Here is a 27756-nt window from a genome sequence, read left to right as displayed (position 1 = left end):
GTGGCTACAAAGCTACAATAGCCAAAGGACACATTAATTTTCATTTCTCAAAGTGTTTTGGTCAGAAAGGCTGTGGATGTGTGTTCTGTTCTTTCAAAAGAACAATCTTCAGATTATGAGTTAAGTTACTGCAGTACTTAATGCTTACAGGCTTGCTTCTGAAGCAAACCAGTTGAAATTTCAAACTTTAAAGAAAAGACTCAATGAAATATTTGTAGAATTTGCTGCAGAGAGAAAAATATTGTGGGACAGGCTGTTTCAAACACTAAAGTTGTGTGCAGTTCTGGTCACCTCACTACAAGAAGGATGTGGAAGCGCTGGAAAGAGTGCAGAGGAGATTTACCAGGATGCTGCCTGGTTTGGAGGGTAGGTCTTATGAGGAAAGGTTGAGGGAGCTAGGGCTGTTCTCTCTGGAGCGGAGGAGGCTGAGGGGAGACTTAATAGAGGTTTATAAAATGATGAAGGGGATAGATAGAGTGAACGTTCAAAGACTATTTCCTCGGGTGGATGGAGCTATTACAAGGGGGCATAACTATAGGGTTCACGGTGGGAGATATAGGAAGGATATCAGAGGTAGGTTCTTTACGCAGAGAGTGGTTGGGGTGTGGAATGGACTGCCTGCAGTGATAGTGGAGTCAGACACTTTAGGAACATTTAAGCGGTTATTGGATAGGCACATGGGGCACACCAGGATGATAGGGAGTGGGATAGCTTGATCTTGGTTTCAGATAAAGCTCGGCACAACATCGTGGGCCGAAGGGCCTGTTCTGTGCTGTACTGTTCTATGTTCTATGTAAAGTTAGAATAAAATGTTGCGAATGTGAGGGAGTGAATGATACTGGAAGAATTTCAAAATAGCACCACAATAGCTATTAGGTCACATACTTAGAAAATAGCAGGAGCAGGCCATTCGGCCCTTCGAGCTTGCTCCACCATTCATTATGGTCATGGCTGATCATCAGATTCCCTGATCCTGATCCCACCTTCCTCCATATCCATTGATCCCTTTAGCCCCAAAAGTGATATCTAATTCCTTTTTGAAATCACACAACTTTTTGGCTTCAACTACTTTCTATGCTAGCGAATTCCACAGATTTACCACTCTCTGGGTGAAGAAATTTCTCTTCACCTCAGTCCTAAAAGGTTTACCCCATATCCTCAAACTATGACCGTAGTTCTGAACTCCACCATCAGGAAAATTCTTTGAATCTACCCTGTCTAATCCTGTTATAAATTTCTATGAGATCTCCTCGCAATCTTCTAAACTCCAATGAATATAATCCTAACTGACTTAGTCTCTCCCCATAGGACAATCCTGCCATCCCAGGAATCAGCCTGGTAAACCTTTTGAATGGACCTACCTTATATTAAGTTGATCTTTCTCTATACCCTAGAATGTAACACAATATTCTACTCCCTCTCCTTTCCTTCTCCCCTAAGTACTCTAAGAACGGTATGTTTTGTCTGTACAATGTGCAAGAAACAATACTTTTCACTGTAAAACAATACATGTGGCAATAATAAATCAAATATACAGTGGAACCCTGATTTTACGCGCCCCGATTTAGCGCGAAATCGGATATGACGCGATCGCGCAATGGACCCTTTTTTGCTATTGCCGGTTTAGCGATTTAGCGCGACCCTGATAACATTTGTGATAACATTTTATGGACCCCAACCATCACATTAAAACGGGGCTCCACTGTATTTAGAGGAGATATGTGAGTGATCAACCAGGAGTGCACTGAAATAGTCAAGTCTAAAGATTATAAAGGGATGAATGAGGGTTTCAGCAGCGGATGAGTGGAGGCAGGGATGAAGCTGGATACAACCCTACCTTGATTTCCGCCTTCAAGACACCCAGACCTATCTTTTTGACCAAGTTTTTGGTTATCTGACCAAATATTGCTTTGTAAAGCTCAATGCAACATTTTGTTTTATAATGTTCCTGTGAAGCATCTTGGGATGTTTTATTATGCTTGCTTTAAGAAATATGTCAAGCACGATTTCTCTTTCGTAAATCAATGCTGACTTTGTTGATTGTACCACTGCTTTCCAAATGCCTTGATCATGGACTCTAGCAATGAACCTACTACCAATGTTAGGCTCACTGGTCGAAAGTTCCCTGTTTTCTCTCTACCTCCCTTTTTGAATAGTGGACTCACATTAGCTACCCTCCAATCTGTAGGCACGATTCCAGAGTCCAAAACATTTTGGAAAATGACCACCAATGGATCTACTATTTCTAGGGCCACATTCTTATATATACTCCAGGATGACGATTATTAGGCCCTGGAGATTTATCTGCTTTCAATCTCATTAACTTTGCAACTAATACTGATTTCCTTCAGCTCCTCAAAACTTTCAATACGTTATTGATGTCTTCCTTTGTGAAGAAAGAAGCAAAGTACGAACTTAGTTCCTCAGCCCTTTTTGTTCCCCATTATGAACAAAGAACAAAGAAAATTACAGCACAGGTACAGGCCCTTCGGCCCTCCATGCCTGCATCGACCATGCTGCCCGATTGAACTAAAACCTCCTACCCTTCTGGGGTCCATATCCCTCTATTCCCATCCTATTCACGTATTTGTCAAGACGCCCCTTAAAAGTCGCTATCGTGGGAATCAAAGTGGTGATATGCTTACAGGCTTGCTTCTGAAGCATAACTCTCACACCTGGTGTGAGAGGAAGCATGATCCACAGGTGGCAAGATCCTTCTTGAAATCCAGCTGCTGTTGAGGTCCGGAGAGAGGTTCATGTACATCAAGCAAGCTTTAAACATAACCGGAAGGCAGTTGCAAAGAGAGAACTTCAAAAGTCTAACTGGAAAGGGTTATTTTTAGATTCCTTCCTGCCAATTGGAATTTACTGTGTGAATTCCCCTGTTTCTGACTGTAAGGGGCTTGCATGCATTTTTGTCAATCTTTTTCTCTTTACATGCTGATATTTACTTTTATACTCTATTTTCCTCTTCTTAATCAATCCCTTGGTCCACCTTTGCTGAATTTTAAACTGCTCCCAATCCTCACGTCCATTGCTTTTTCTTGCCAATTTGTATGCTTCTTCTTTAAATCTAATATTACTTCTTTGAATCATTTTTACAGCTAATATTTCTGTTATTGTAGTTAAAATCATTGTTGTAGACATTCTGTCTACAGAGGATAGGGATAAAAGGGATTACAATCTTGCAGAGAGGCCCCAATGGATACAAGGAACACCAAAAGGAGGGAACTCTATTCCTGCCAGACAGCAGTCTGTGCAGTGAAAGCTGCCGGGCTGATTGTCTTGCCCCCAACTTCCCCAGCTGTGTGTATGGATCACGCGGAGGTCTTCTGCTCGGACCCGTCGTCTGTTCGCAGGCTCCTCCAAGCCTGTGAGCAGTTTGAATTGGCCTCGGGAGCCAGAGTGAAGCAATGTTCTTCGGGAACTGGGTTGATCAATCCTTTGTCCCTTTCACCGTCAGGGCAGACTACCTTAAGGTGCTGGGGATATGGTTTGGAGCAGTAGGGGTGTGCGCCAAAAACTGGGAAGAGCGCATCGCCAAAGTAAGGCTGAAATTGGGCTTGTGGGAGCAACGCTCCCTCTCTATCACCAGCAAAAACCTGGTCACCTAGTGTGAGGTACTGTCTGTTTTGTTGTATGTAGTGCAGGTCTGGCCAATTCCCAAATTCTGTGCAGCAGCAATCACCCGGGCCATCTTCAAACTTATCTGAAGATCTAAGATGGATCGTGTCCAGAGGGAAACGATGCATAAATCTCTGGAGAATGGAAGGAAAAATGTTCCCAACGCCGCCCTCTTCCTGATGGCCACCTTTGTAAGCGGCTGCATCAAGCTGTGTGTAAATCCTCGATACGCCAACACCAAGTGCCACAACGTTTTGAGGTTCTACCTGTCCCAAGTATTGCGGAGGATGGGTCTGGCCACACTGCTGCAGAACGCTCCAAGTAGTTGGACCGTACTGCAGCACCTGCCCTTCGTGGAGAAATGTTTCCAGCAACACACCTTTAACCACATGGTGGTCAACCAGTGGTTAGCACATAATGTCCTCAAGGCCCTGAGGGGAAAGGAGATGGTGGATCCCGTTGAATGGTTCCCTGAGCAGACTGTCAGTGTCATCTGGCAGAATGCCTCATCACCAGAACTTTCAAACAAGCACCAAGACCTGGCTTGGCTGGTGGTGAGAAGGGCACTTCCCGTCAGATCCTTCATGCGCGCCCAAGGTCTCAACACCACCGCACGCTGCTCTCAAAGCGGCTGCAGGGGCAATGAGATGGTCGCACATCTCCTTGTGGAATGTGCCTTTGCAAAAAAGGTCTGGAGCGAGATGCAGTGGTATTTATCTAGGTTCATCCCGAGCAGCTCTGTGACGCAGAACTCTGTGCTCTACGGGCTATTTCCAGGGATGCATACTGAGACAAATATCAACTGCTGCTGGAAGGTCACCAACTCAGTGAAGGGCACTCTTTGGTCTGCCCGAAACTTGCCGATCTTCCAGTGTAAAGATTTGTCCTCGACCGAGTTTTTTAAAAATACTTTTCCAATTCAATCAAATCAAGTCCAATTCAGAGTCTCAACAAGTTGAGACATTTCCGATCCAGGCTGGCAAGACAGGGCAAGCGACCATTTACCCTGTCCTGGGCCTGATCTACATGAGCCAAGCTGATTGGAGGAGGGAAAGCAATTCCTCCTCCAAGACTTGAGCTCATTTGCATCTTAGCCAAAAGGCCGAGATACCGCTTTTAAAAATTGCTTCATATGAAACATATGAAGCTTCAATGTAACCTAATGACCTCAACCAAGTGCCGCATCTGCATAACTACACTTGATCTTAGCCAAAAGGCCGAGGACCGAGTGTTGCAGACTGGCACATTCGAAGGTCCAGGACTACGTGCTGAGGGATGCTCTCAAGCTTGAGACAGCCGCCACAAAGGCACAATAGGGAAAGGCTACCTTTTAAAGCCTTTCAACCAAGGCAGACCAAGGGGCCAGTAACTGTAAAAAAACTCTCGGGCTGCGTAACTGTGTGCAACTCTGTAAAAACAGCACATAGTTGGCGGCATGGTAGCACAATAGTTAGCACTGCTGCCTCACAGCACCAGGGACTCAGGTTCGATTCCCAGCTTAGGTCACTGTCTGTGTGGAGTTTGCACGTTCTCCCCATGTCTGCGTGGATTTCCTCTGGGTACTCCGCTTTCCTCCCACAATCTGAAAGACGTGCTGGTTAGGTGCATTGGCCATGCTAAATTCTCCCTCAGTGTACCCAATTGAGCACCAAAGTGTGGTGACTAGGGGAATTTCACAGTAATTTAATTGCAGTGTTAATGTAAGCTTTACTTGTGACTAATAAATAAACTTTACTTTGTGATTAATGTATATAGTTTGTTGAAGAACTGAATTGTAATGTATGTAATGTCTTGGAACTGAGCACTGTAAAATATTGAAGTGAAGAAAATTATAAATGACAGTTTTTGCACTGTTTGTAATGATTGGAAATGTCATTTCTGTAATGGTTTATTTCAGAGTATTTATGAATAAAGTATATTTTTGAAATAAAGAAATGTAAAATTGCAGTGAAGGTGGCATGAGGGAATTAAGTGGCCATTAATTGGCTGTAAAATTTAGCCCTATGTAAAAAGGTAAAACATTGAATTAACATGAAGCAGCTTCCTGCTGCAAGGAAAACTGGGGCTGTTTTTATTAGAATTGAGAAAATTACAGGGTGATTTGATAGAGATGTTTAAAGTGATGCAGAGTAGATAGAAACAGATGGTTTCCAGTGGTTAATATATATCCTCTCATTTTAGGAATAAGATTAAATGCAAGTGATTTATGACAAACAGCAGAAGAATATTTTTCTCACAAATAATTGCAGTGTTGGTGACTGATGCAGCGACTGTGTCAACTTTTAAGAATTAAGTAGATAGGCAGATGAAGGAAATCAAGGCTAGTGAATTTTATAGCTTAGAAAGCCCTCTGACCAATCATATGTGTCAGTTCTCTGAAAGAGCCACAGAATTATTCCCACCCATTTTACATTTTTGTTTTTCAGATATTTATCAACTCCTTTCTAAAATCTAATTTAGTTCATCAAAATTCTTCATAATGAGACTTCTGCAAGATAGCCACAACATCTTTTGTTTTAGTGAACATAGAACATTACAGCGCAAAAAGAATTGCAATTTCTTATATGTCTCCTTATAACTGAAAACTCTTACTGCTGACATATTTTCAGTAAGTCTCTTTCATATCCACTATAATGTAGAGTCTACATGGTCTTGACATATTTCTTAAAGCAAGCATAATAAAACATCCCAAGATGCTTCACAGGAACATTATAAAACAAAATGTTGCATTGAGCTATATAAAGGGATATTTGGTCAGATAACCAAAACCTTGGTCAAAAAGATAGGTCTGAGTGTCTTAAAGGGGGAAATCAAGGTAGGGAGGCAATTTCAGAGTTTAGGGTTAGGCAACTGAAAGCAGCGTTATAGTTCAGGTCAGAAACTCCAAAGTGTTTTATGAAGCCCGCCTGGATCGTAAATTTGGCATCTTGAATTTGGCTAGGATAAGCATGATGCGTTTCATTTCAGGTATGATTCAAATGACCCACTAGGGAGCTTTTATCCAGCAAAGTTTATTTAAGAATATAGTTAAAGCAAATTAGCAAGAACTCTTATCAATTACAAACAAGAAACAAAACAACCACTATAATTTATAACCCTGAATAAATAAATCTAAAATGTTCCATTCAAACGAATCCCATAGACAAAAGACCCTTTTCACAGGTTTAACACAGCAAAGACTAATGCTCGTGTGATACTGGACTTGAGACCTTTGGATGAAGTCTGCAGTTCTCTGGATAGGATCTGAACAGGTTGAAGTCAGAATAGCTTCCCAAAACACCAGGGACTCTAGGCAAGCCACCAACAGCCGATCCCCCCTTCGGAAAAGCAAGAGCTTGCTTTCAGCTAACCAGCAGAATTTCAAAAATGAGAGAGAGAGAGATTTATTTTCAGCTTGATGTCCCTTCCAAAATTAAAACCCAAACTAAAAATGAAAAAACTCCTGTCACCTGACCTGCCAACCAGTTTTTATCTGAACAATGCAGAGTTATAAACATCACAGTAAAAATAAACAAACCCCCGTTTAAGCAGCAATATAAAGACTCTCGTAGATAGCCTAGCAACAATGAGAAAAACAAACTGAGGCTGTGAGCTGAGAAACACTGAAGTTGTGAGAGCTGCAGAGATCATGATTAAGGTACACCAATGATGGAGCGATTAAAATCAGGAACACTCAAGAGGCCTAAATTAGACGAGCGCAAATATCTTGGAGTGGGCTGGAAATCACAGAGATAGGGAAGGACGAGGCTATGAAAACAAGGATGAGAATTTCAAAACAAACTTTTGATTAAAACGGCATATATGTTCAGTAAGCACAGGGGTGATAGGTGAATGAGACAGTGAGTTAGCATGTGGTCGACAGAGTTTTGGATGACCATAGATGCGAAGGTCTGAGATCATGTACTAACTTACTCAAGAACAGCTTCTTCCCTGCTGCCATCAGACTTTTGAATGGACCTACCCTATATTAAGTTGATCTTTCTCTACACCCCAGCAATGACTGTAACACTATATTGTGCTCCCTCTCCTTTCCTTTCCTTCTCCCCTAAGTAGTCTGTGAACGGTATGTCTTGTCTGTATAGTGTACAAGAAACAATACTTTTCACTGTATACCAATACATGTGACAATAATAAATCAAATATATTTAGAGGAGATATGCAAGTGGTCAACCAGGAGTGCACTAAAATAGTCAAGTCTAAAGATAACAAAGAGATGAATGAGGGTTTCAGTAGCAGATGAATTGAGGCAGGGGTGAAGTCGGGCAATGCTGCAGAGGTGAAGTTGGGCATTCACGTGATCAGTAGCTTATCGCAGGGTCAAATACAACATCAAAATTGGAAAAGAAAACAGACCGGTTTAATCTCAGAGATTGGGCACACAGTAGCACAGTGGTTAGCACTGCTGCTTCACAGTTCCAGGGACCTGGGTTCGATTCCCAGCTTGGGTCACTGTCTGTGTGGAGTTTGCACATTCTCCTCGTGTCTGCATGGGTTTCCTCCAGGTGCTCCGGTTTCCTCCCACAGTCCAAAGATGTGCGGGTTAGGTTGATTGGCCATGCTAAAATTGCCCCTTAGTGTCCTGAGATGTGTAGGTTAGAGGGACTAGCAGGTAAATGTGTAGGGATATGGGGGGGCCTGGGTGGGATTGTGGTCGGTGCAGACTTGATGGGCTGAAAGGCCTGTTTCTGCACTGTAGGGTTTCTATGATTTCTATGATTTAAAAAGGAGAGGGAGGGATGGAGTTGGTAACTAAAGAATAGAGTTTGAAGTGGTGAAGTGGGGATTGAAAAAGATGACCCAAGTCTTTCTAATATACAATTAAAGGAAATTTTTGCTCATCCAGTACTGGATGTCAGATAATTAAGCAACAGTGGAGGAGTTCAGATAGGTAGTGGTGAGGTAGAGTTAGGTGTTGTCAGTGTGCATGCGAAAACTAACACTGAGCTTTCAGCTGATGTCGCCAAGGGACAGCATATAGATGAGAAATAGGAGGGATGGCAAGAATATAACTTCGGGGGACACCAGAGGTGGAAAAGAAACTATTGTTAATGATACCGTTAAGTAAGTCAGTTCCCTTGCCTTAAAATATTCAATGACCCCACCTCCACCACCTTCTGATGTAGAGAGTTCTAAAGTTGCACAACCCTCAGGGGAAAGAAAATCCTCATTTCTGTCCAAATAGGACAACTGCTAGTTTTAAAACAATGCCCCCTAGTTCTGGACTCGGAGGAAACATCCTTTCCATGTCCACCTTGACAAGATATTTCAGGATCTTATATACCTCAATCAAAGTTAACCTCACTCTTTGAAACACCAGTGGAAACAAGTCCAGTCTGTGCAATATTTGCTCGTAAGACGACCCGCTCATTCCAGGTATCAATGTAGTAAACCTCCTCTGAACTGCCTCCAACACATTTATATCCTTCCTTAAATAAGGAGACCAAAACTACACCCAGAATTCAAGATGTGGTCTTACCAATGCCCGGTATAGCTGGAGCACAACATCCTTACTTTTTGTTCAATTCTTCATAATAAAAGGACCCCATGCCATTAGTCTTCTTAATTACTTGCTGTACCTGCATACTAATGTTTTGGGAATCATGTACTAGAACACCATTTTTTTTTTCTCAAGTTTGATGCTTTCCTTAACTTCTTTAGTTAGCTAGGGATAGTGGAACCTCCCCTTAGAATCTTTCTTACAGTAGGAATATACTTATTCTGAAATATCCCCTTGAATGTCTGCCACTGTTTCTCCACTATGTATCCCCTAGCCTCGTATCCCAGTTCACTTCAGTTAGCTCAGCTTTCATGTCACATTGTTGCCCTCATTCAAATTTAAAACACTAATCATAGACACACTTTTCTCCCTTTCAGGTGGATGTAAAATTTAATCATATTGTGGCAATGCTGCCAAGTGGTGCCTTTACTCTGAGGTAATTGATCAACCCTGTCATATTACACAATGCCAAGTCCAACATAACCTGCTCTCTGGTTGGTTCCAGAACATGCTGCTCTACGAAACTTATCTCAAAAGAATTCCATGAACTCCTCAGCCAGGTTACTACTGCCAATCAGATTTTTCCAGTTTATGTAGAGATTAAAATCGCCCATGATATTTGCTGCTCCTTTATCACAAGTCCACAATATTTCTTCTTGTACACTTTGGCCTACATTACGGTTCCGGTTAGCAGGCCCACACACCACTCCCATTGTGACTTATTTTCCATCTCCACCCAAATGGATTCTACATTCTGATCTCTTGAACTATCTCTAACTATTGCACCAATGCCATCCTTGAATAACAGTTCTACCCCTCTACCTAGCTTTCTATTCTTCTTGAATGTCATATACCCCTCAATATTCAGGACCCTATCCTTGTCATCCAGCAGCCACATCTCTGTAATGGCTATCAATGTGCGCTATAACTTTGCTTACTTTGTTATGAATGCTACACGCATTCAGATACAGAGCCTTTAGTTTGCCTTTTTGTTATCTTTTGACTATTGGTGTACTCTTCGTCATTTTCTCTCTTCCCTTCTTGCCATTCTCAGATCTTCATTTCCCATATTACTATTTTGATCTCCTGCTTGTCTGTATCCTTTGTGACATCTACCAAAGCTTGATCCCTAACTCCATTATTTAGTTTAAAATCCTCTCTATTTCCCTAGTTCTACAGTTTGCTAGAACATGGTCCCAGTTGGTTCAGGTGCAGACCACCTCAAGGGTACAGTCCCCACTTTTCCCATTACTGATGCCAGTGCTCCACGAACCAAAACCCACTTCTCCTCCAATAGTCTTTGGGCCACGTATTCATTTCACTAATCTTATGTGACCTCTGTCAATTGGCAGGTGGCTCAGGTAATAATCCAGAGCTTGTTACCCTTGAGATTCTGCTCTTCAATTTGGTGCCTAGTTCCTCATACTGTCTAAGCAGAATCGCTTTCCTAGTCCTACCTATGTTATTGCTACCTAAATAGACCACAACAACCAGACCCTCCTCCTCTGCTCTAAATTACTGTCCAGATGTCCCAAACCCGGATGATATAGACTTCTGGATGCATGCTCTTGGCTGCACCAAACAATGCCTATCCCCATCACTACTACATTGCTCTTTGCTCCCCCAACTTGAATGGCTTCCTGTAACAGTGCCATAATCTGTTAGCCCATCCTGCAGCTCTCATTCTCATCCAAACAAGCGGAAAGAACCTCAAACCTGTTGGACAATTGTAGAGACTGAGGCTCCTGTACTCCTGCCTTCTCGGTCCCTTTACCTGGCTCACTCACAATTGTACTGTCCTGTCCCTAACCATTAACCAACTCAGAAGGCCATAACCTAAGGAATATGACCCTTCTGATACACAGCATCAAAGAACAATGGTCAAGGAAGCCATTTTTACATTAACATGTGGCTGAAGACATTTTATATCACTATACTAAGTAATGCCCAGTTTTGAAACAGATAATTATAAAAGTAATGAACCTTGATTGAGTTGTTATAATTAATGAATTATTGTAATTGATTGTCCTATTATTTAAGCATTAATAAATAATCACTATAAATCACTCTCTTTCTCCAATAAGAAAGTACAGTTTCAGATGAAACTGCTCAAACAAGGGAATCTTTCTGGAACCCTGATAAGGTTCATGGGACCTTAAACCAAGGCCTTGCAGAGTTTGGTTTAATGGATAGAGTTGTTCAGAATCAGATTAAGGAATGGTGTGAAATAACCCCATTATTCCTGTCTGAGATATTCAGGGCAGATGGCCTCTAGAAGGAAGATATAAATAAAAACCAATCAAACCTATCTAGCAACAGCTGTAGCCAATTATAAAAATCAATAAAAGCCTGACTCTGACATGGCGTAGATGGTCATATAGGGATTATGCAGGTTTTGTTGCTAGCAAAATTTTGAAAATTCTAGAGACAACAAACCATATGCCAATCTCCACAAGTGGGTTTGAGATCTAGACCAGAGAGGGTTAATCCTTGACCTATGCTTCAAAGAAATTTGTTGAAGCTGTAAAAGTCATTGCTTAAGTTTGTAAAGTATATATTTTCTTTAATAAGCTTTCTAAAATGTATTATCCAAAGAGTCCTGTTTTACTTTATTTGGTTACATCTTGATTGGGCAAAAATAGAGATAACACTTCACACTAGTCAAATTACATTTAAATTGGAGAGATACTCTGGCAATGATTAGATAGTTAAAACAAAACCAGGTGAGAACAGTCCCACCCAGCTGGACAATCATGGAGAAGTGTTGGAGAAGGATGGAGTGGCCCCCTACATCAAAGGCTGTAGACAATTCAAGAAATGTCCAAGATGGAACACAATTTTTCAAATGAAATCAATGATTTGTGTAAGTTTAGATTTGCATTTTTTACTTCTTTTACAAAAACTAGAAATCCACAATTTTTAAATACATGTTTTAATAATTTATCCTTCCAATTTTAAAGAAATGCACCTAAAAGACTCTGCTTTTCTCCTTCCTTTCAAGTTTACCAATCTGTATATATCTGCCATTTATTCATTGTTCCAAGATTCATCACTAAAAATCTGAAACTTGCCTACATAGCTGCTAATCCATGTCCTCTTAATGTTGCTAACAGTCCTCTTTGCAGTTAATCACAGTCATACAAGTTATGATATTGTGCACCTGGTGATGTCAGCTCTTGTTGGAAGGCTGGAGGCTTCATCATGTGACATTCCAAACACATGGCCTCTGACCACATTTAAATAAACATGACTCCTTGTCACATGATATATACAAATGCTACACATTTACCTTATAAAACTTGGGTTCCCTGTCGTTGAATTTTCTTGCTTGTGTTTTTATGCAGCTGTTGTGTGGCAAGTTTCAAGATCTGGGAGATCACCCATGAGTGGGGAAACTAGGAGCAGGAAATCCAAAGAAGGGATGCATTTGCATGGATAAACCAGGGGTGGAACGAACTTTTATTTCACCAGTAACTAATAATGGTTCTCTGAAATTGAACTGATAACTAATAGTAAAGTGATAACATCTCTTAACCAATAACGATAGCTACTCATTGATTTAATGTAATTGGCAGTAATGGGTGCAATGCTTGTATCTTGTATCTAGTAGTAAACCAATAGTCCAACGTTCACCCTGAAATCTCAACTCAAACCCTCCTCCAATGCACAAAGGTGTGGTCCAGCTTCCCTGTTGGCCAAATTTAGTAAGACCAATCTTATTACCCATTTCTTTGGACAAGCCCATGTGAAAGTGACAAACCTGAAGTGGGGGGAATCCATGTAGCATAGACCAACCTGAATCAAAATAAGAGTTAATGCAAAGAAAACAGGTATCAATGTTTGGAGAAGTTCTCAAAGGATACTTTATCCTGAATTTAGCTCAGCAACATTTCTAAATTACTCACTAAACTCTGACTCAATAAAGAAATGTTTTCATAGAAATATGGAAATTACAGAATGGGATTCGTCTCCTAGTGTTGGCATTCTCTCCACCACCCCAATTTCCTCTCCTATATACATACACACGTGAAGTATTCAATAATCTAAACCCTCAGTTCAAGAACTTTCCTATCGAAGAAGGACTTTCCTTCACTCAAGGAGCTCCAACTTCGTCAGACTCAAAGTACATTTCATCAATCTGTATGTGTCCACAAATTAACCCTGCATTTTCTAAACCAGTAGTAATATTTATCTACTACAACCCCGGTAGGATATTTGGCTGAGCAGTCGACACTAACTTGGTTTATTTCTCTTCACGTATTTAATCACTATAATTTGGTAGCCATGTGATTTTTTTTTTCAGTCGTATAAAGCAATAAGTAGCTCTGTGTTCACAATTTTGTATTTATTATAGTCACATGTATTAGTATATGGTGAAAAGTATTGTTTCTTGCATATTATACAGACAAGATAGCATGCAAGAAACAATACTCTTCCAATAAAAATAAATATTGCCAGCCAAAATTAACCGGCGGGGGGGGGGGGTGGACTAACATTGGAACAATAGGAATTAGGAGCAGAAGTAGACAAATTTAGCTCTTTGAGCCTGCTCCACCAATATATTTATTTATTAGTCACAAGCAGGCTTACATTAACACTGCAATTAAGTTATTATGAAAATCCCCTCGTCGCCACACTCTGGCGCCTGTTCAATGCACCTAACCAGCACGTCTTTCAGACTGTGGGAGGAAACTGGAGCATCCGGAGGAAACCCACGCAGACATGGGGAGAACGTTCGGACTCCGCACCGACAGTGACGCAAGACAGGAATCAAACCCAGGTCCCTGTCGGTGTGAGGCAGCAATGCTAAAAATCCGATCATGGTTAATTTTTCATTGGTCTCAAATCCCCTTTTTACTATGAGAAACATATCTATCTTTTTGAAATAAATGGTTAAAATCAAGTGACTAAGGGTAGGAGTTTAAAAGTTAGGCTTTTGTGGCTTTTCTGAAACTGGAAACACACACCATTCACAACTGACTGGAATCAGGAGCTAATCAAGAAACCGCTGCCAAACTTCAGTTAAGGCAGTGGTCCCCAAAGGGTGCTGCGAGAGAGGATAGTAAGAAGTTTAACAACACCAGGTTAAAGTCCAACAGGTTTATTTGGTAGCAAAAGCTACCAAAGAGGATGGCCAGTGTGGCAGGAAGGTTCAAGGACAATCAAAGAAACATTTAAACATGGTTTAAACAAGCATTGTTTTATCGTTTTTGGATGTCCCATGATCATATTATAAAGTAGTTGTGTTCTATGTTATAAATCAAGCACTGCTAGGAGTTGTTCTTTTTGTTTTTGATTGTATTTCTTATCAATAAAAAATTCGGTGTGCCCCGAGCAAATTTTTATTCCGAAAATGCGGACCAGTGAAAAAAAGTTTGGGAACCACTGAATTAATGAAACCGCTGGCTGGGTGCAGGTGCGCGCGCCTGCCGCGCACACCCGCTGAAGATTCGGCCGTTAGATTAGCTGCGCGCGCGCGCCCCCGCTGAAGATTCGGCCGTTAGATTAGCTGCGCGCGCGCGCTCCCGCTGAAGATTCGGCCGTTAGATTAGCAGCCGCGCGCGCCGCACGCTCCCGCTGAAGACTCGGCCGTTAGATTAAGCAGCCGCGCGCGCCCAGCTCTCCCCGCTTTCAGCGCTCTGAGCACGTGGTGAGAGCGGCGGACCAATGGGCAGGCGCTCGTGCGATTCAAATCGGCAGGCGGTGTGAGTTGGAAGGCGCGGCGGTTGGAGAGAGAGAGAGAGTGTGGGGGGAGGGGTTGGTCTGAGTCACCGCCGAGCTGTGCGCTCACTCGCCACTTGCTGAGCCGGCGCCGACAAGGGAGAAAAGATACAGACATGGCGAACAAACAAATTTACTATTCGGACAAGTATTATGACGACCAGTACGAATACAGGTAAAAGTTCTGTCATGTAAAGTACTTTATGAATACTGAAAAGCATCCTATTGGTCCCAAACATGACTGATTTTTTAAAAAAAAAATTTGAACGAGGAAACATTGAGGCAAACAAACACGCTGCGGAATGAGGATGTTTGACCTGCCTGAATGTTGACACTTGTATAATCGCGATCGCAGAACCAAACTTCACACTCTCCGAATAAAGTTATCATCTCATCATTGTGTTTGCAGGATTGAAATCTGAAGTAAGAAGTACTTTTCTATCCGACTCTCTCTCGGTTGGTTATTGCTCCGCTGTGTGGGCAGCTCGAGCTTTTTCTCCCGGTTGATGGGAGGGGACACCCCCACTGCTCGCCATGTCACACACACGCATGCATCCGTCCGGCTGTATTGCACACACTCTGGCAGTGTTCAGAAACCTGAAATAGGGGTGGGTAGCTACACATCTCGCAAATGGTCTCTCTGGGCCGTGTGTATTGCAATCTGCTGCCCCAGCGGGATAACACCTCTCTCCTAAAGTTCCCGATTGTAGTTACTGAGCATTTCGCAGGCACGCTGCGAGGATAACGATCACTGCAGCAGAGGGGGGGAACCATGTGTGGAGGCCTGGCCTGTGGGAAATGGCATTTTTTTCCCCCGGTGCGAGACATTACTTGGTCTCATGGCTCGAGTTATGAGGTTTGCCTTACTACTGTTAGAAATTCTGTTTCTGAAGACGGGAACCTGTGTCTGAATTATGTTAAATTTCTGGACTATGCAGCCGAAACGTAGATTTATGCAATCTGCATTTACGTGTGGTGCCTTTCATAACCGTAGGATATCCCAAATCCCACTGAAGTTTATTTATTAGTGTTACAAGTAGGCTTACATTAACACTGCAGTGAAGTTGCTGTGAAAATCCCCTATGTAGTGTAGAGGGCCTGATGTTAACACCAATAAATGATGATCATATTTTCCAAACCCATTTTTGTACTTGTTTTTCTAAATTTAATCATATCGCTAGTGTATTTGCAATATTTGAATAAAACAGGTTTGTAGACTGGTTTTGGGGCCTCAGAATTTGTGACATGGATCTCCACTCCAGGACTCAGGGCACTGAAGTTGTGCAAAATCAGCTACAACCTGAGTAGTATGGAACAGGAGAGATTATGGAAATCTAATGTAAACCTGGATTTGTTGTCAAAAGACGAATTAGTTTTGTCTTGTATCAGCTGGAGAACATTCTGATTCATCCACAACTTGATGTCCAAGCAGTCGGAACATACATTACTGATTGTGAAGTTGAGGGTGGTGATGGAAGTAGACATGGATGTCATCAATCACTTGCATATGAAAGTTGACTGCAGCATAATTAAGGGCCACTGTTAAGCTGGTGAGATAGATGGGTTTTTCTGACAATCGACAATGGTTTTATGATCACCAGTAGACTCTTAATTCCAGGTATACTTTTTTAAAACTCAAATTCCATCAACTGCCGCGGTGGGATTCGAACCTGGATCCCCAGGACGTTAACTGAGTTTCTGAATTAATAGTCTAATAATACCACTAGGCCATTCCCTCCCCATAAAGTTGAGTATAGACTAGGTCATGCAAGTAAGAGATTGAGATAGCGATGAAAGGACGGTAGTTGTAAAACACCTTTTTTGGGTATTTTTACAGACATAAATTTTCACTTTCAATATAATGGATATTATCCCTTGGCTCAGTGATAGGACTCTTATCTGAGTCGGGTTGTGTTCAAGCCCCATTCAAAATTTGAATATATAAACAAGTTTGACTCTTTAGTCTGACATATTGGATGTGTGTATGTTATTTTTCAGGCAAAGGATTCAATTCTACTGCGTGTCTGCTCCAATTCTCTTCCTGCACCTCGTGGTACACTAAGGCAGATTTTCATCTGTTTCTATTGCTAGTAATTCCTGGAACCGATTGCTAGTCTCGCCAGAGGCTTATAGGTGCCACTCCATATCAATTATGGTTGGCCAGGAGCATTTCCCGCTCTTACCGCCAGCCATGGTGTATTGGAAGGATCTGCAGGTTGACACTGTTCAGCCACATTACAAATGCACCTTTCTTGGCCATCTAGTCCTGGGGTGAGACCTGAACCAGCAGCTTCTGGCTCAGAAGCAGGGACATTGTGCCACAAGACCTCCATATGCCTGCTCAGGTGAATATAAAGTCTCATGGCACCATTGGAGAAAAGCTGGAGAGCTCTGATGATGGATGTGCACCTGAAACATTAACTGATCGTTACTTCATTGTTTATGCTATTTTCTTTTTTGTATCCAGTATTTTATTCTAGTCAACATTTATCCCTGAAGCCGAGAATATTGTCTATTGTATAGCACTGCCACATTTTTTTATGGGTTTTTATTTCTTGGATCAGGAACCTGGGGCCAGGGTTCAGTCACTTTCTTGGCAGCATTAATTCACAGGTTTTCAAGTTGGAAAAGTTTTAGCAGGAGGATCACATAATGGTTGCTATAACCAGTCACAACCTGGTAACTGACTCGAGTGATGTCCCAGGTTTCAACATTCATGGGGTATTTTGGACAACCCTCAGCTGTTTGACAATGGGCCTGGGAAAATGTGGCCACTGCCGTTGCAAGTGAAACATAAGAAACAGCTCAAATTGTGACCAAGACCATCGCCCATGTACTGAGTATTTGCTCTGAGAGATCTACTCTTGGTGGCATCATAATCCTTCGCAGTGTGTCAGCTGAAACAGGTGAATGAATTGTTAACCCCTGCATCAAACTAGTAACTGCTTCCTCAGCCATATGATTTTTTAAAAAACATGTGATTGATTCAGCACAGATCACACGGCTCAAATTAGCATTCAAAAGGTACTGAGCCATCAACAACTGCAGAATTGCATTCCATCCAAATGTGTAACCTTGTGGCTTAACATATCCTTCACTTTTTCTTTAACATCAAGCTAAGCAATCAATCCTGGCTCCTTGAAAAACGTAGAACAGCACTGGACATAAAATGAGGTGCTAAACTATTAAAACTACTATACAGGACTCTATGCATGCCAAAGAAAAATGGACATTCTCAGAAACAACAGACCAGATCAAAGTTCTGCAGTCGTGTCACATCCAGTTGTGAATGTTAGTGGACAAAACTAGCTCAATTAACTTGCGAATGGGCAAATGGAGAATATAAAGTGTTCTAGTGGTAGACGCCTGCCAATTTGATTCATTCCCCATGATATGAAACAGATCAATGCACTGACTAGAGCAAAGACTGGGGCCCTCTCAAATCCTCGTTGTAGTACTGAATTGAAGACTGTTCCAGCACAATCAAAACACTGGCATCCACCCAACAGGTTAGGTGATCTGTACACAAAATAGGGCAAATCCAATCCAGCCAATTACTGTTGTATCAGTCTTCTGTCCATCAGCAAAATTAATGGAAGTAGTCATTGACAGCATTATCAAATAACACTTGCCAATAGTGTACTCAACACTCAATTTGTGTTCTGCCAGGCTGACTCTTAAATTCTAGAGATGAGAGTTTCATCAATGAGCCCTGCCAAAATCGAAGTCAGTGGAATCAGGGAAAACTTTCCACTGGTTAAATCATGCTTAACACAAAGCGACAAGAAACAGTTGGATGTACTACATATATACCATAGCTGCAAGAACAGATCAGAGACTGGATATTTTGTGGCTGTGCAACTCTCCTCCTGACTCTCCACACCCTTTTTACTATATACTAGTTGCAAGAAAGGAATGATAGAATGCTCTCCACTTGCAAACACTCGAAGAACGCTGACCCCATCCAGGATGAAACAGCTTGCTTGATACTCCACCTCTTGTTGCAACACAAGTGCACTGGCTGTATTATTTCAACCACAGTTGACCTGTACCAACTAGGAAAAACGAGCAGAAGCTGCATGGGAACACCCCATTCTGACTTGGAAATTTATCACTCTTCCTTCATCATATCTTGCAACTTTCTACCCAACAGTACTAGGAATATATCTATGCCAAATGGACTGCAGCAATTCATGGTGGCAATGCATCATGTGTTTAAGCAAGCTCGAGGATGGGCATATTTTCACTTGCCTGCACAGTTTTCAGAGCTGGCAGGCCCAAGGTTGTAAAAGCATTTGAAATCTCCATTTTACTGTACAAAGCACACTAATTCAGAGCATGGATGGTACATAATTTTCTTATTTGGTAGAATATAGCATATCGTCATGTGCAAGTTCCAGTGGCTACCCTTAAATCTGTGCTAGACCATCTTGTCAATCCAACACTTTCAGCTTCAAAGGCAAGTCCTTGCCATTAGGTTACTATATTCAAAATAGGGAAAAAGTCAAATTAGTGCTTAAATAAAACCAGATGGGAAGAAGTAGATTTTGAGCTAGTAAAAATTGTTCTTGATGTTCCAGTGGCTTTATGACTGTTCTTATCATGGATTTTTAAAATATTACGTTGTTTTTCAGCACAATGAGGTAGAAGGTTCTCCTGAAGCTGCTGATCTAGTTCCTCTTAAATAGTATTAACGTGTAGCTAACAAATGTTAGCTATGTTTTTGTAACATTAGCAATTTACAGCCTCTTTGAGCCAGACTAATTTAGCTCCCCTTCCTTGCTAGCAAGTATCTGTTGATCATAGAATCCCTACAGTGCAGAAGGAGGCCATTCGGCCCATCGAGTCTGCACCAATCACAATTCCACCCAGGCCCTATTCCTGTAACCCCCACATATTTACCCTGCTAATCCCCTGACACTAGAGTAAATATGATAATACTGCAGAACAACTTTGGTAGCAACATATAACTAGAGTTAATAAAAGTCATGTCTTGCAGCTTTTCTTCTGGAATCTTCTTGATGTTGGTACGGTTGTAGTGCTAAACTCACCTTTACCAGATGACCCCTTGATCTTCTCAGTCAGTGCCAAAATGGCCGTTCTCATCTTCGAGAGAAGCTGTTTTTTCAGTGCTGGCATATTTTTGTTCCTGAGGTAATTTTATGCTTTGAGCAGAGTTGATCCTTAAGAGGGTTATGTTTGATCTTGGAGGCTAATTACTATTATCGTTAGTTTAATAACTTGTTAAAAAAGATTAATTTTACCAAACCACCAATGGAAATAACCAAAATCAGGATTTTACATTAAGACTTACTGCAACAAACTAAAATAAACGTGAATCTAACATTGCTTGAAGGGCAACTAATACTTTGAACTAAAGAAAAGGTATGACAACCCTGTACACTGCACTTTTGGCAGATGTATAGCATTACAAGAACAGTCTACAGTTACTCCAGCTATCCAGAAGCTTGCTTGTGCTTGCTGTGCTAGGTAAAAATGTCTGGAAGTCCTTCCAATCAGCCTGAATCGTCAGGTGTGACTACCATCAACAAGGCCCACCTCACCAACTCATGGTTTCTTAAATCTGTGTCCTGTTGCATCTGTCCCCTTTACAAATTCGTGCTAGTAGTTTCTTTGTTCTTGCACACAACAATATTTGCTTTCTCTCTGTCTCAACAGCAACTATACCATTTCTGAATTACCATGTACCATTACCAGGTGTGAAAGTTGTCACTTGATTTCTATAGGTTTCTGTTTGAATTTTGCCCCTGTGGCCACCAAATCGCGTAAAAGCTGGGTACTTCTGACATTCTGCCTTGCATTTTAAGGGAACAATTTTACAATGTAACTACCTTATAACCCAATAATCATAAATTAAAATAAATACATCTGATGCTTTTAAGTTTACATTTATCATGAAATCCATACAGTGCAGAAGGAGGCCATTTGGCCCATGAGTCTGCACTGACTCTGACAGAGTATCTTACCCAGGCGCAGGCCCCCCCCCCCCCCCCCCCCGGGCCCTATCTCCATTACCCTGCACATTTACCATGGCTAATCCATCTAACCTACACAATCTTGTGACAAGGGGCTATTTAGCATGGCCCATCCACTTAACCTGCAATCTTTGGACTATGGGAGGAAACCCACAGAGACACAGAGAATGTGCAAACTCCACACACGTGAGGCTCGAATCAAACCCAGGTCCCTAGCAGTGTACTGTACATGAAACTTTAATTTCAATCTGTACCTTCTGCTGAATGCATCAAATTATGATCAGTTGCTTCTTAGAAGCAACTTCATCCATTCAGCCATTTGGAATAAAAATTGATAGAGTAAATATAAACAGAACATTTGATTTATTTGCTTTATGCTTACATAGTTTCTGACTGTTCTTTTTAACAGGCATGTTATGTTACCCAAAGAACTTGCAAAGCAGGTACCGAAAACTCATCTGATGTCTGAAGACGAGTGGCGAAAGCTAGGTGTCCAGCAGTCTCTGGGCTGGGTCCACTACATGATGCATGAACCAGGTATAAAAACAATTAAGGAGTAAGAACTTTGCAATGAGGGGAAAAGGGGGTACAAATAGTAGCTTGAAGGTAATCTGTATCCAGTTAATATATTAATATTTCAACTAGAAAAATAAATGCTTTTGTCCTGGCTTATTTATGGTTGCTTATTGCTGAGTCTTGTGTGATGTTTGTATCAGAACTGTAACTGGATAAAAATCAGATTGGAGAACCTCCTTACGAGTCTGGCCAAGGTGGCCATCTATAGGTCCAGATAACCTTTTGAGAATGGTCGCTCTGGCTGCCTGCCTCTCTTCGACAGAGCCACTCAAACATGATCTTAGCTGCTTGCTATTAAATTTGAGATCTTAATGACCACTGGGTACAGGAAGGCATGGTAGATAGTTCAAGTTCATTAACTTTGTTTTGCTTTATACTGAAGTTCTTTATTAAATGTGTCCCACTAAAAAAGGAAATACTTTTTATAACACTGGGATTACCCAGTGTCGTCTTTAGTTATAATTAAGAAATTGCATATGAGAAACCACTGAATACCAAATTCATGTTGTTTGATACATATAGTATTCTGACTTGGGTCTCTCCTGTTTTTTGCTTTTTAAAGAAGTGCAAAAATTGTGTCCTGTAAGTTGGTGGCCTATGTTAACCTGGCACAGTGATGTAACAACAGTTAATCATAGCTTGTGCCTTTTGTAGCTGATTACAAATCTCGGGCCTCAAAATAATTTGCGAATTACAGCTATCAGTTGTTGAATTTTTGGAATATTGAAGCCTCTTTCCAAGAGCTCATTGATGAATGAATTCTTAGCCAGCTTGCATTATTGTCACTTTTTTTTGCCTTAAATCAATTTGCAAAAACTTATTTTGTAGATATATTTTACTTATGCTACTTTATACTACTGTATTTACATAGAAACATAGAAAAACTACAGCACAAAACAGGCCCTTCGGCCCCACAAGTTGTGCCGAACATATCCCTACCTTTTAGGCCTACCTATAACCCTCCATTCTATTAAGTCCCATGTACTCATCCAGTAGTCTCTTAAAAGACCCTAGTGAGTTTGCCTCCATCATCACTGACGGCAGCCGATTCCACTCACCCACCACCCTCTGTGTGAAAAATTTCCCCCTAACATTTCCCCTGTACCTACCCCCCAGCACCTCAAACCTGTGTCCTCTCGTAGCAGCCATTTCCACCCTGGGGAAAAAGCCTTTGAGAGTCCACCCGATCTATGCCTCTCAACATCTTATATACCTCTATAAGGTCTCCTCTCATCCTACGTCTCTCCAAGGAGAAAAGACCGAGGTCCCTCAGCCTACCCTCATAAGGCATGCCACTCAATCCAGGCAACATCCTTGTAAATCGCCTCTGCACCCTTTCAATCTTTTCCACATCCTTCCTGTAATGAGGTAACCAGAACTGAGCACAGTACTTTACTCTGTACCTAATCCCTTGCTGTAGCTGTCCTGGGAGTGTTTGATGGGGACAGTGTAGAGGGAGCTTTGCTCTGTACATAAACCCATGTTGCAGTTTTAGTTACTCAGTTTTCGATTCCCAGAAGAAAGGCTTGTTCATGGCGATCTTCAGCTCCTGTAATGTGTCAGGGGAGCACTGAACAGAAGTGTTTGCCTTTGGGCTGGAACGGCCTCCATGATCAGCTACAGATCCTGTATGAAATCTGTGCAGCCTTGTTCCAACAGCCTATCAGCTTCATCCCACACCTAGGTCAAAGGGAAAATGTTAACCACAAAAGAGTGTCACATTAATGGGTAAACAGGAGTTAGACCAGCAGCAACGAGTCTAACGTCCTGCAGCACAACTGGAAGGAACGTCCAGACACAGAGCCATTCCTGGGAGCAATCCCGACACCTTAATGCAGTGCGAGAGGAACGGCTACGGAGAGACGATGTGCAGTGTTGCTCCTGGGGTAATTATGTGGTTGGGTCAGTTATATCCAGGATGATGGACAGGGCATGAACAGAGTGGATAGTCAGAAGCTTTTTCCCAGGGTAGAAGGGTCAATTACTAGGGGGCATAGGTTTAAGGTGCGAAGGGTAAGGTTTAAAGGAAATGTACGAGGCAAATTTTTTACACAGTAGTGGGTGCTTGGAACTCGTTGCCGGGGGAGGTAGTGGAAGCAGACGCGATAGTGACTTTTTTAAGGGGCGTCTTGACAAGTACATGAATAGGATGGGAGTAGAGGGATATGGTCCACAAAGGCTATGATGGATTTATGTGGTTAACTGAAGTAGAGAGCCTAAGCGTCTAAATTAATTTGTAAAGGTAATTGCTGATGGATGTTACCATGTTTATTGTATTGGATGTGAAGATAATCTAGGAACACACTCTAAGGTAAAAATATATCTAACTGCATACTTTTTAAGACTAATTTCATACAGCATACTGAATGTCACTGCTTGCAAATAAATGCAGTGAAGATTATCTGTTATTGTCCAGTTTTTTTTTGAAGAGTTGACGGGGAGGGACAAGTCCCTGAACAGGACAGGAGATACTGGGGTCACATTTAAGTGCCACATAGGCATCAAATGTTTATAAATAAGTGTTACCTATTTAGACCTGGGCTGACTCAGAAGTTGGCCTGTAAGAAAAATTATATGCAAGTCTGCACATTACTCATTGTGACAGCAATGGTCCAACATGTGCTTGCATTTTTGTAAATGATCACAGGAAGTGGGAGAACTTGTTTTAGCTGCCATTTAGTCTGCTAGGTGGGATTGGAGGCTGCTTTCCCTTGCCAAATACAATATTTTAAAATTTGACACAAAACAATCTTGATACTAGCTATTAAAATGTTTTAGCACTTGGGATGTATTAGTCATTTCTGCAAGTCACTGTATTTGCTAAGTTGATGGTCAGTCTGTATTTCTTGAGTCTTTTAAAAATAGATCATGGATGGAGTAGTTTGTACAAAAAAAATGTTCTCTAATGTTGAGCATTCACTTCATATTTCATTAGGAAACTAAGTCCTATGGTGAAGGATTGCAAAAATATTTAATAAATGCACTGCTAAATTGTCACTGACTTTTTAACTTTCTTTTTCTAGAACCACATATTCTGCTATTCCGAAGACCCCTATCTAAAGACCAGGAAAAATAAATCCTCACTTTCTGGAATTTTCTGGACTTTTTGTAAATATTGTAGTATTCAGTGAATACATTAAATTGTACAAATTCATTCCGACCTGTATATGAGCTGTATTCTAAACAGCAATAGAGCTCATTGTGGTACAGTGGGTTTAGACTGCTATGAGATGTATTTAAAAAGAAGTACTAGCAGTCAAAATGATGTTGGTTCCAAGCTTAAGAAATTACAGTACTTTGTTTACTTGTGAATTTTTCTCTGTGCCTTTAAGTTTTCTTTTGATGGATACCGTTGTGAATAAAGTTTCGATGCACCTCTTGGGGTTCCTGTATCTATTTGCCATACAGTTTGTGTTAATACTTAAAGGAAACTCATTTTTAATGGAATGGGTTTGAGTATGGTTCAACATGACAAGCAAGTTTTGGGTTTAACTTTCTAACTGACACCGTGGATAAGATTACTTTGACTGAAACTATTGAGAATGATACATCCTGACTCCAAGCCTAATTGACTTGCAAAGATTAGACTTCTGGATGAAGCATGACTCGAGGGCAAAGACTAGGTGGTTTTCATCTAACAAATCATTCTTCATCCTGTCCATGGTTGTCACTGGCAAGCTCTGGCTACTGGTCCATCAACACTGGCCTTTCAAGAAGTTTGAGCACTGTCTATGCAGTTTTCACTAGTAAGTGGTGCAGTTCCAGCTTTGATTTGCATACCAACCAAAATCACTGAGAAGCATCGAAAACAAAATGGAAACACACCATTAACCATTCCTGTAAGTGAGTTATTTTGATTTTACTTAATGAGTATTCTCAAGTAGCAAGTCTTTCAGCACTCTGGTGCTAGGTCACACAAACATTTTTGCATCATCAATAAGTAATGTATCAGAGAAAACAAGAGTTGATTTGGTTGATGCTGAGACCATGTCAACATTTAAGAACAGAATATATGTTTGGAGGAAAGGGGAATTGAGGGATAATGAAAGAACAAATGTATGGGATTAGAATTACTACCAGTAGAGAGGATGTTGCTAATGTTGCACTACTTGGTAAATGGCTTGTACATATCTTTTATTAATTCATGGGACATGGGTGTCGCTGGCTGGCCAGCATTTATTGCCCATCCTCAGTTGCCCTTAGAGGGCAGTTGAGAGTCAACCACACTGCTGTGGCTCTGGAGTCACATGTAGGCCAGACCAAGTAAAAACGGCAGATTTCCTTCCCTAAAGGACATTCGTAAACCAGATGGAGTTTTCTGACATTGGTTTCATGGTCATCAGTAGATTGCTTAATTCCAGATTTTTTTATTGAATTCAAATTCCACCAGCTGCTGTGGCTGGATTTGAACCTGGGTCCCCAGAACATTAGCTGAGTTTCCTGGATTAATAGTCTAGCAATAATACCATTAGGCCATCGCCTCCCCATGTAGGGAAATCTGCCATCCTTGCATGCTGGAACTTATGTAACAAGAGAAAGGAATTTCCTCTCAGCACTTTATCAGGTACCAATTATGAAATCTCACTGGTATTAATCTTATCATGTTCTAAAATGATTTGAAGCTGCATAAATTGATGGGACTGTTTAAAAATGTTATACTACATGGTTCTGAGGAATTAACTTACCTTTCTAAGGATGTGTAATCATACATGCATAAACAGCCCAAAATATGGTTTTAAAAAATTGACTTGGGTGCACCACTGCCATGTGTATACTCCCGTGCCAGTTGGTTGGGATCATATTTCAGAAGCTGAAACACCTCTATCCCATGAATCATTTGCTATGATGCCTGACATTCAATGATTGGACTTTTAATACATTTTCACAGTAGCACAGAAATCATAGAAACCCTACAGTACAGAAAGAGGCCATTCGGCCCATCGAGTCTGCACCGACCACAATCCCACCCAGGCCCTACCCCCATATCCCTACATATTTTACCCGCTAATCCCTCTCATTTTCGCATCCCAGGACACTAAGGGGCAATTTTAACATAGCCAATCAACCTAACCCGCACATCTTTGGACTGGGAGGAAACCGGAGCACCTGGAGGAAACCCATGCAGACACGAGGAGAATGTGCAAACTCCACACAGACAGTGACCCAAGCCGGGAATCGAACCCAGGTCCCTGGAGCTGTGAAGCAGCAGTGCTAACCACTGTGCTACCGTGCCGCCCTTGGGCTGGGTTTCTTCAGTCGAGTGGTATTCTTTTATGCCCAATAGGACTGCCTTGGCATTAAGGACCTACTTGAATTTACTGAATAGTAGACAACAGTGAACATCCTTTTTAAACTTGATCCATTGGCGAGAGACCTGAATGGGAGGGAGTATGGCTACACTCCAATGAAAATTAGTGATAGTTTGGAAGTATTTTTAAAACTTTCACTGAGATTTGTGCTGGTACATCTATTGTACCTAGAAATAAAACACTTAAATGTTTCAACGAATACTGACCATTTTCAAATTCTCTTTCAGATTGAAGTGAAAGTTCATAAGGTACTTTGAAAGCCAGCATGAAGTTTTGGCATCCTAGCCAAGTATTCATTGTTCAAACAATACAATTTTAAAAACTGATTAACGTATTATTTATCTTCAGTGTATATTTTCTGTGCAAATTGATGCCATATTTACTTTGAAACCAATAAACATTACAGTTCAAATAAAAATTATTTGCTCTTTTGGTGCAGGTAAGGTGCAAGAGGTGATTATATATGCAATTTGTTTGTTCCAAGTAATGCAAATACTAGTTTTGGTGTTTGGGAAAATATTTAAATATTTTTTAAAAAGTCTTGAGTTTGTTGCACCTGAAAGAAGTAATGTGAATTGTTCCAAAATTCTATTTTTCTATGAATAATTGTTTTTGAATTACATAAGTAGGAGGAGCTGGGGTAGGTCATTGCCATTTGAGCCTGTTCCAGCACTAAACAAGGCCATGGCTGCTCCACCTCAACTTCACATTCTCCATGCATTCTTTAATTTCCTTAGCACCCAAAATTCTTTTGACCTGATGTGAGGATCCATTCTGGGGTAGAGAATCCCAAAGTTTCACATATCTTCAAGTGGAAGAAATTTCTTATTCAGTCCTAAATGCCTAACCCCCTCATTTTGAGAATCTGACCCTGTGCTGTTGATTCCCTTAGCCAGAAGAAACAGTTTCTCAGATTGTACCCTGTAAAGTCCCTTTTAAAATATTAAAATGGTTAAATTAGATTACATGTAATTGTATAAGTCACACTTCACCACATGGATCTGCCATTTTCTTGTCCATTTGCCCAACCTGG

General features: G+C 41.2%; 1 protein-coding gene across 2 annotated transcripts; it reads left to right on the top strand.

Annotated features, from left to right (window-relative positions):
• Window positions 1–14869: 14869 nt before the first annotated feature.
• On the top strand, window positions 14870–27160 carry LOC144494882 (cyclin-dependent kinases regulatory subunit 2). 2 transcript variants are annotated; one of them, XR_013498169.1, is made up of 4 exons: window positions 14870–15017; window positions 21248–21375; window positions 24438–25253; window positions 26951–27160. XR_013498169.1 is itself a non-coding variant. In XM_078214388.1 (3 exons), the coding sequence occupies exons 1-3, from the start codon at window positions 14959–14961 to the stop codon at window positions 24488–24490; spliced, it is 240 nt and encodes a 79-aa protein (XP_078070514.1). In that variant the 5' UTR covers window positions 14870–14958; the 3' UTR covers window positions 24491–27117. The 2 variants fall into 2 exon arrangements, 1 of the variants encoding a protein (XP_078070514.1); XM_078214388.1 differs by having other exon boundaries at window positions 24438–27117.
• The last annotated feature ends 596 nt before the right edge of the window (window positions 27161–27756 follow it).

This window comes from Mustelus asterias, chromosome 6 (assembly GCF_964213995.1).
Source record: "Mustelus asterias chromosome 6, sMusAst1.hap1.1, whole genome shotgun sequence".
NCBI lineage: Eukaryota > Metazoa > Chordata > Chondrichthyes > Carcharhiniformes > Triakidae > Mustelus > Mustelus asterias.
The sequence above is the reverse complement of the archived record's forward strand: the minus strand, read 5'-3'. Positions and strand labels throughout refer to the sequence as shown.

Coding starts and splice junctions, on each gene's coding strand:
- LOC144494882 (XM_078214388.1), top strand. CDS start 14,959: ATGGCGAACAAACAAATTTACTATTCGGACAAGTATTATGACGACCAG. Junction 15,018..21,247: donor GACGACCAGTACGAATACAG/GTAAAAGTTCTG, acceptor TCTTTTTAACAG/GCATGTTATGTTACCCAAAG. Junction 21,376..24,437: donor CTACATGATGCATGAACCAG/GTATAAAAACAA, acceptor TTCTTTTTCTAG/AACCACATATTCTGCTATTC.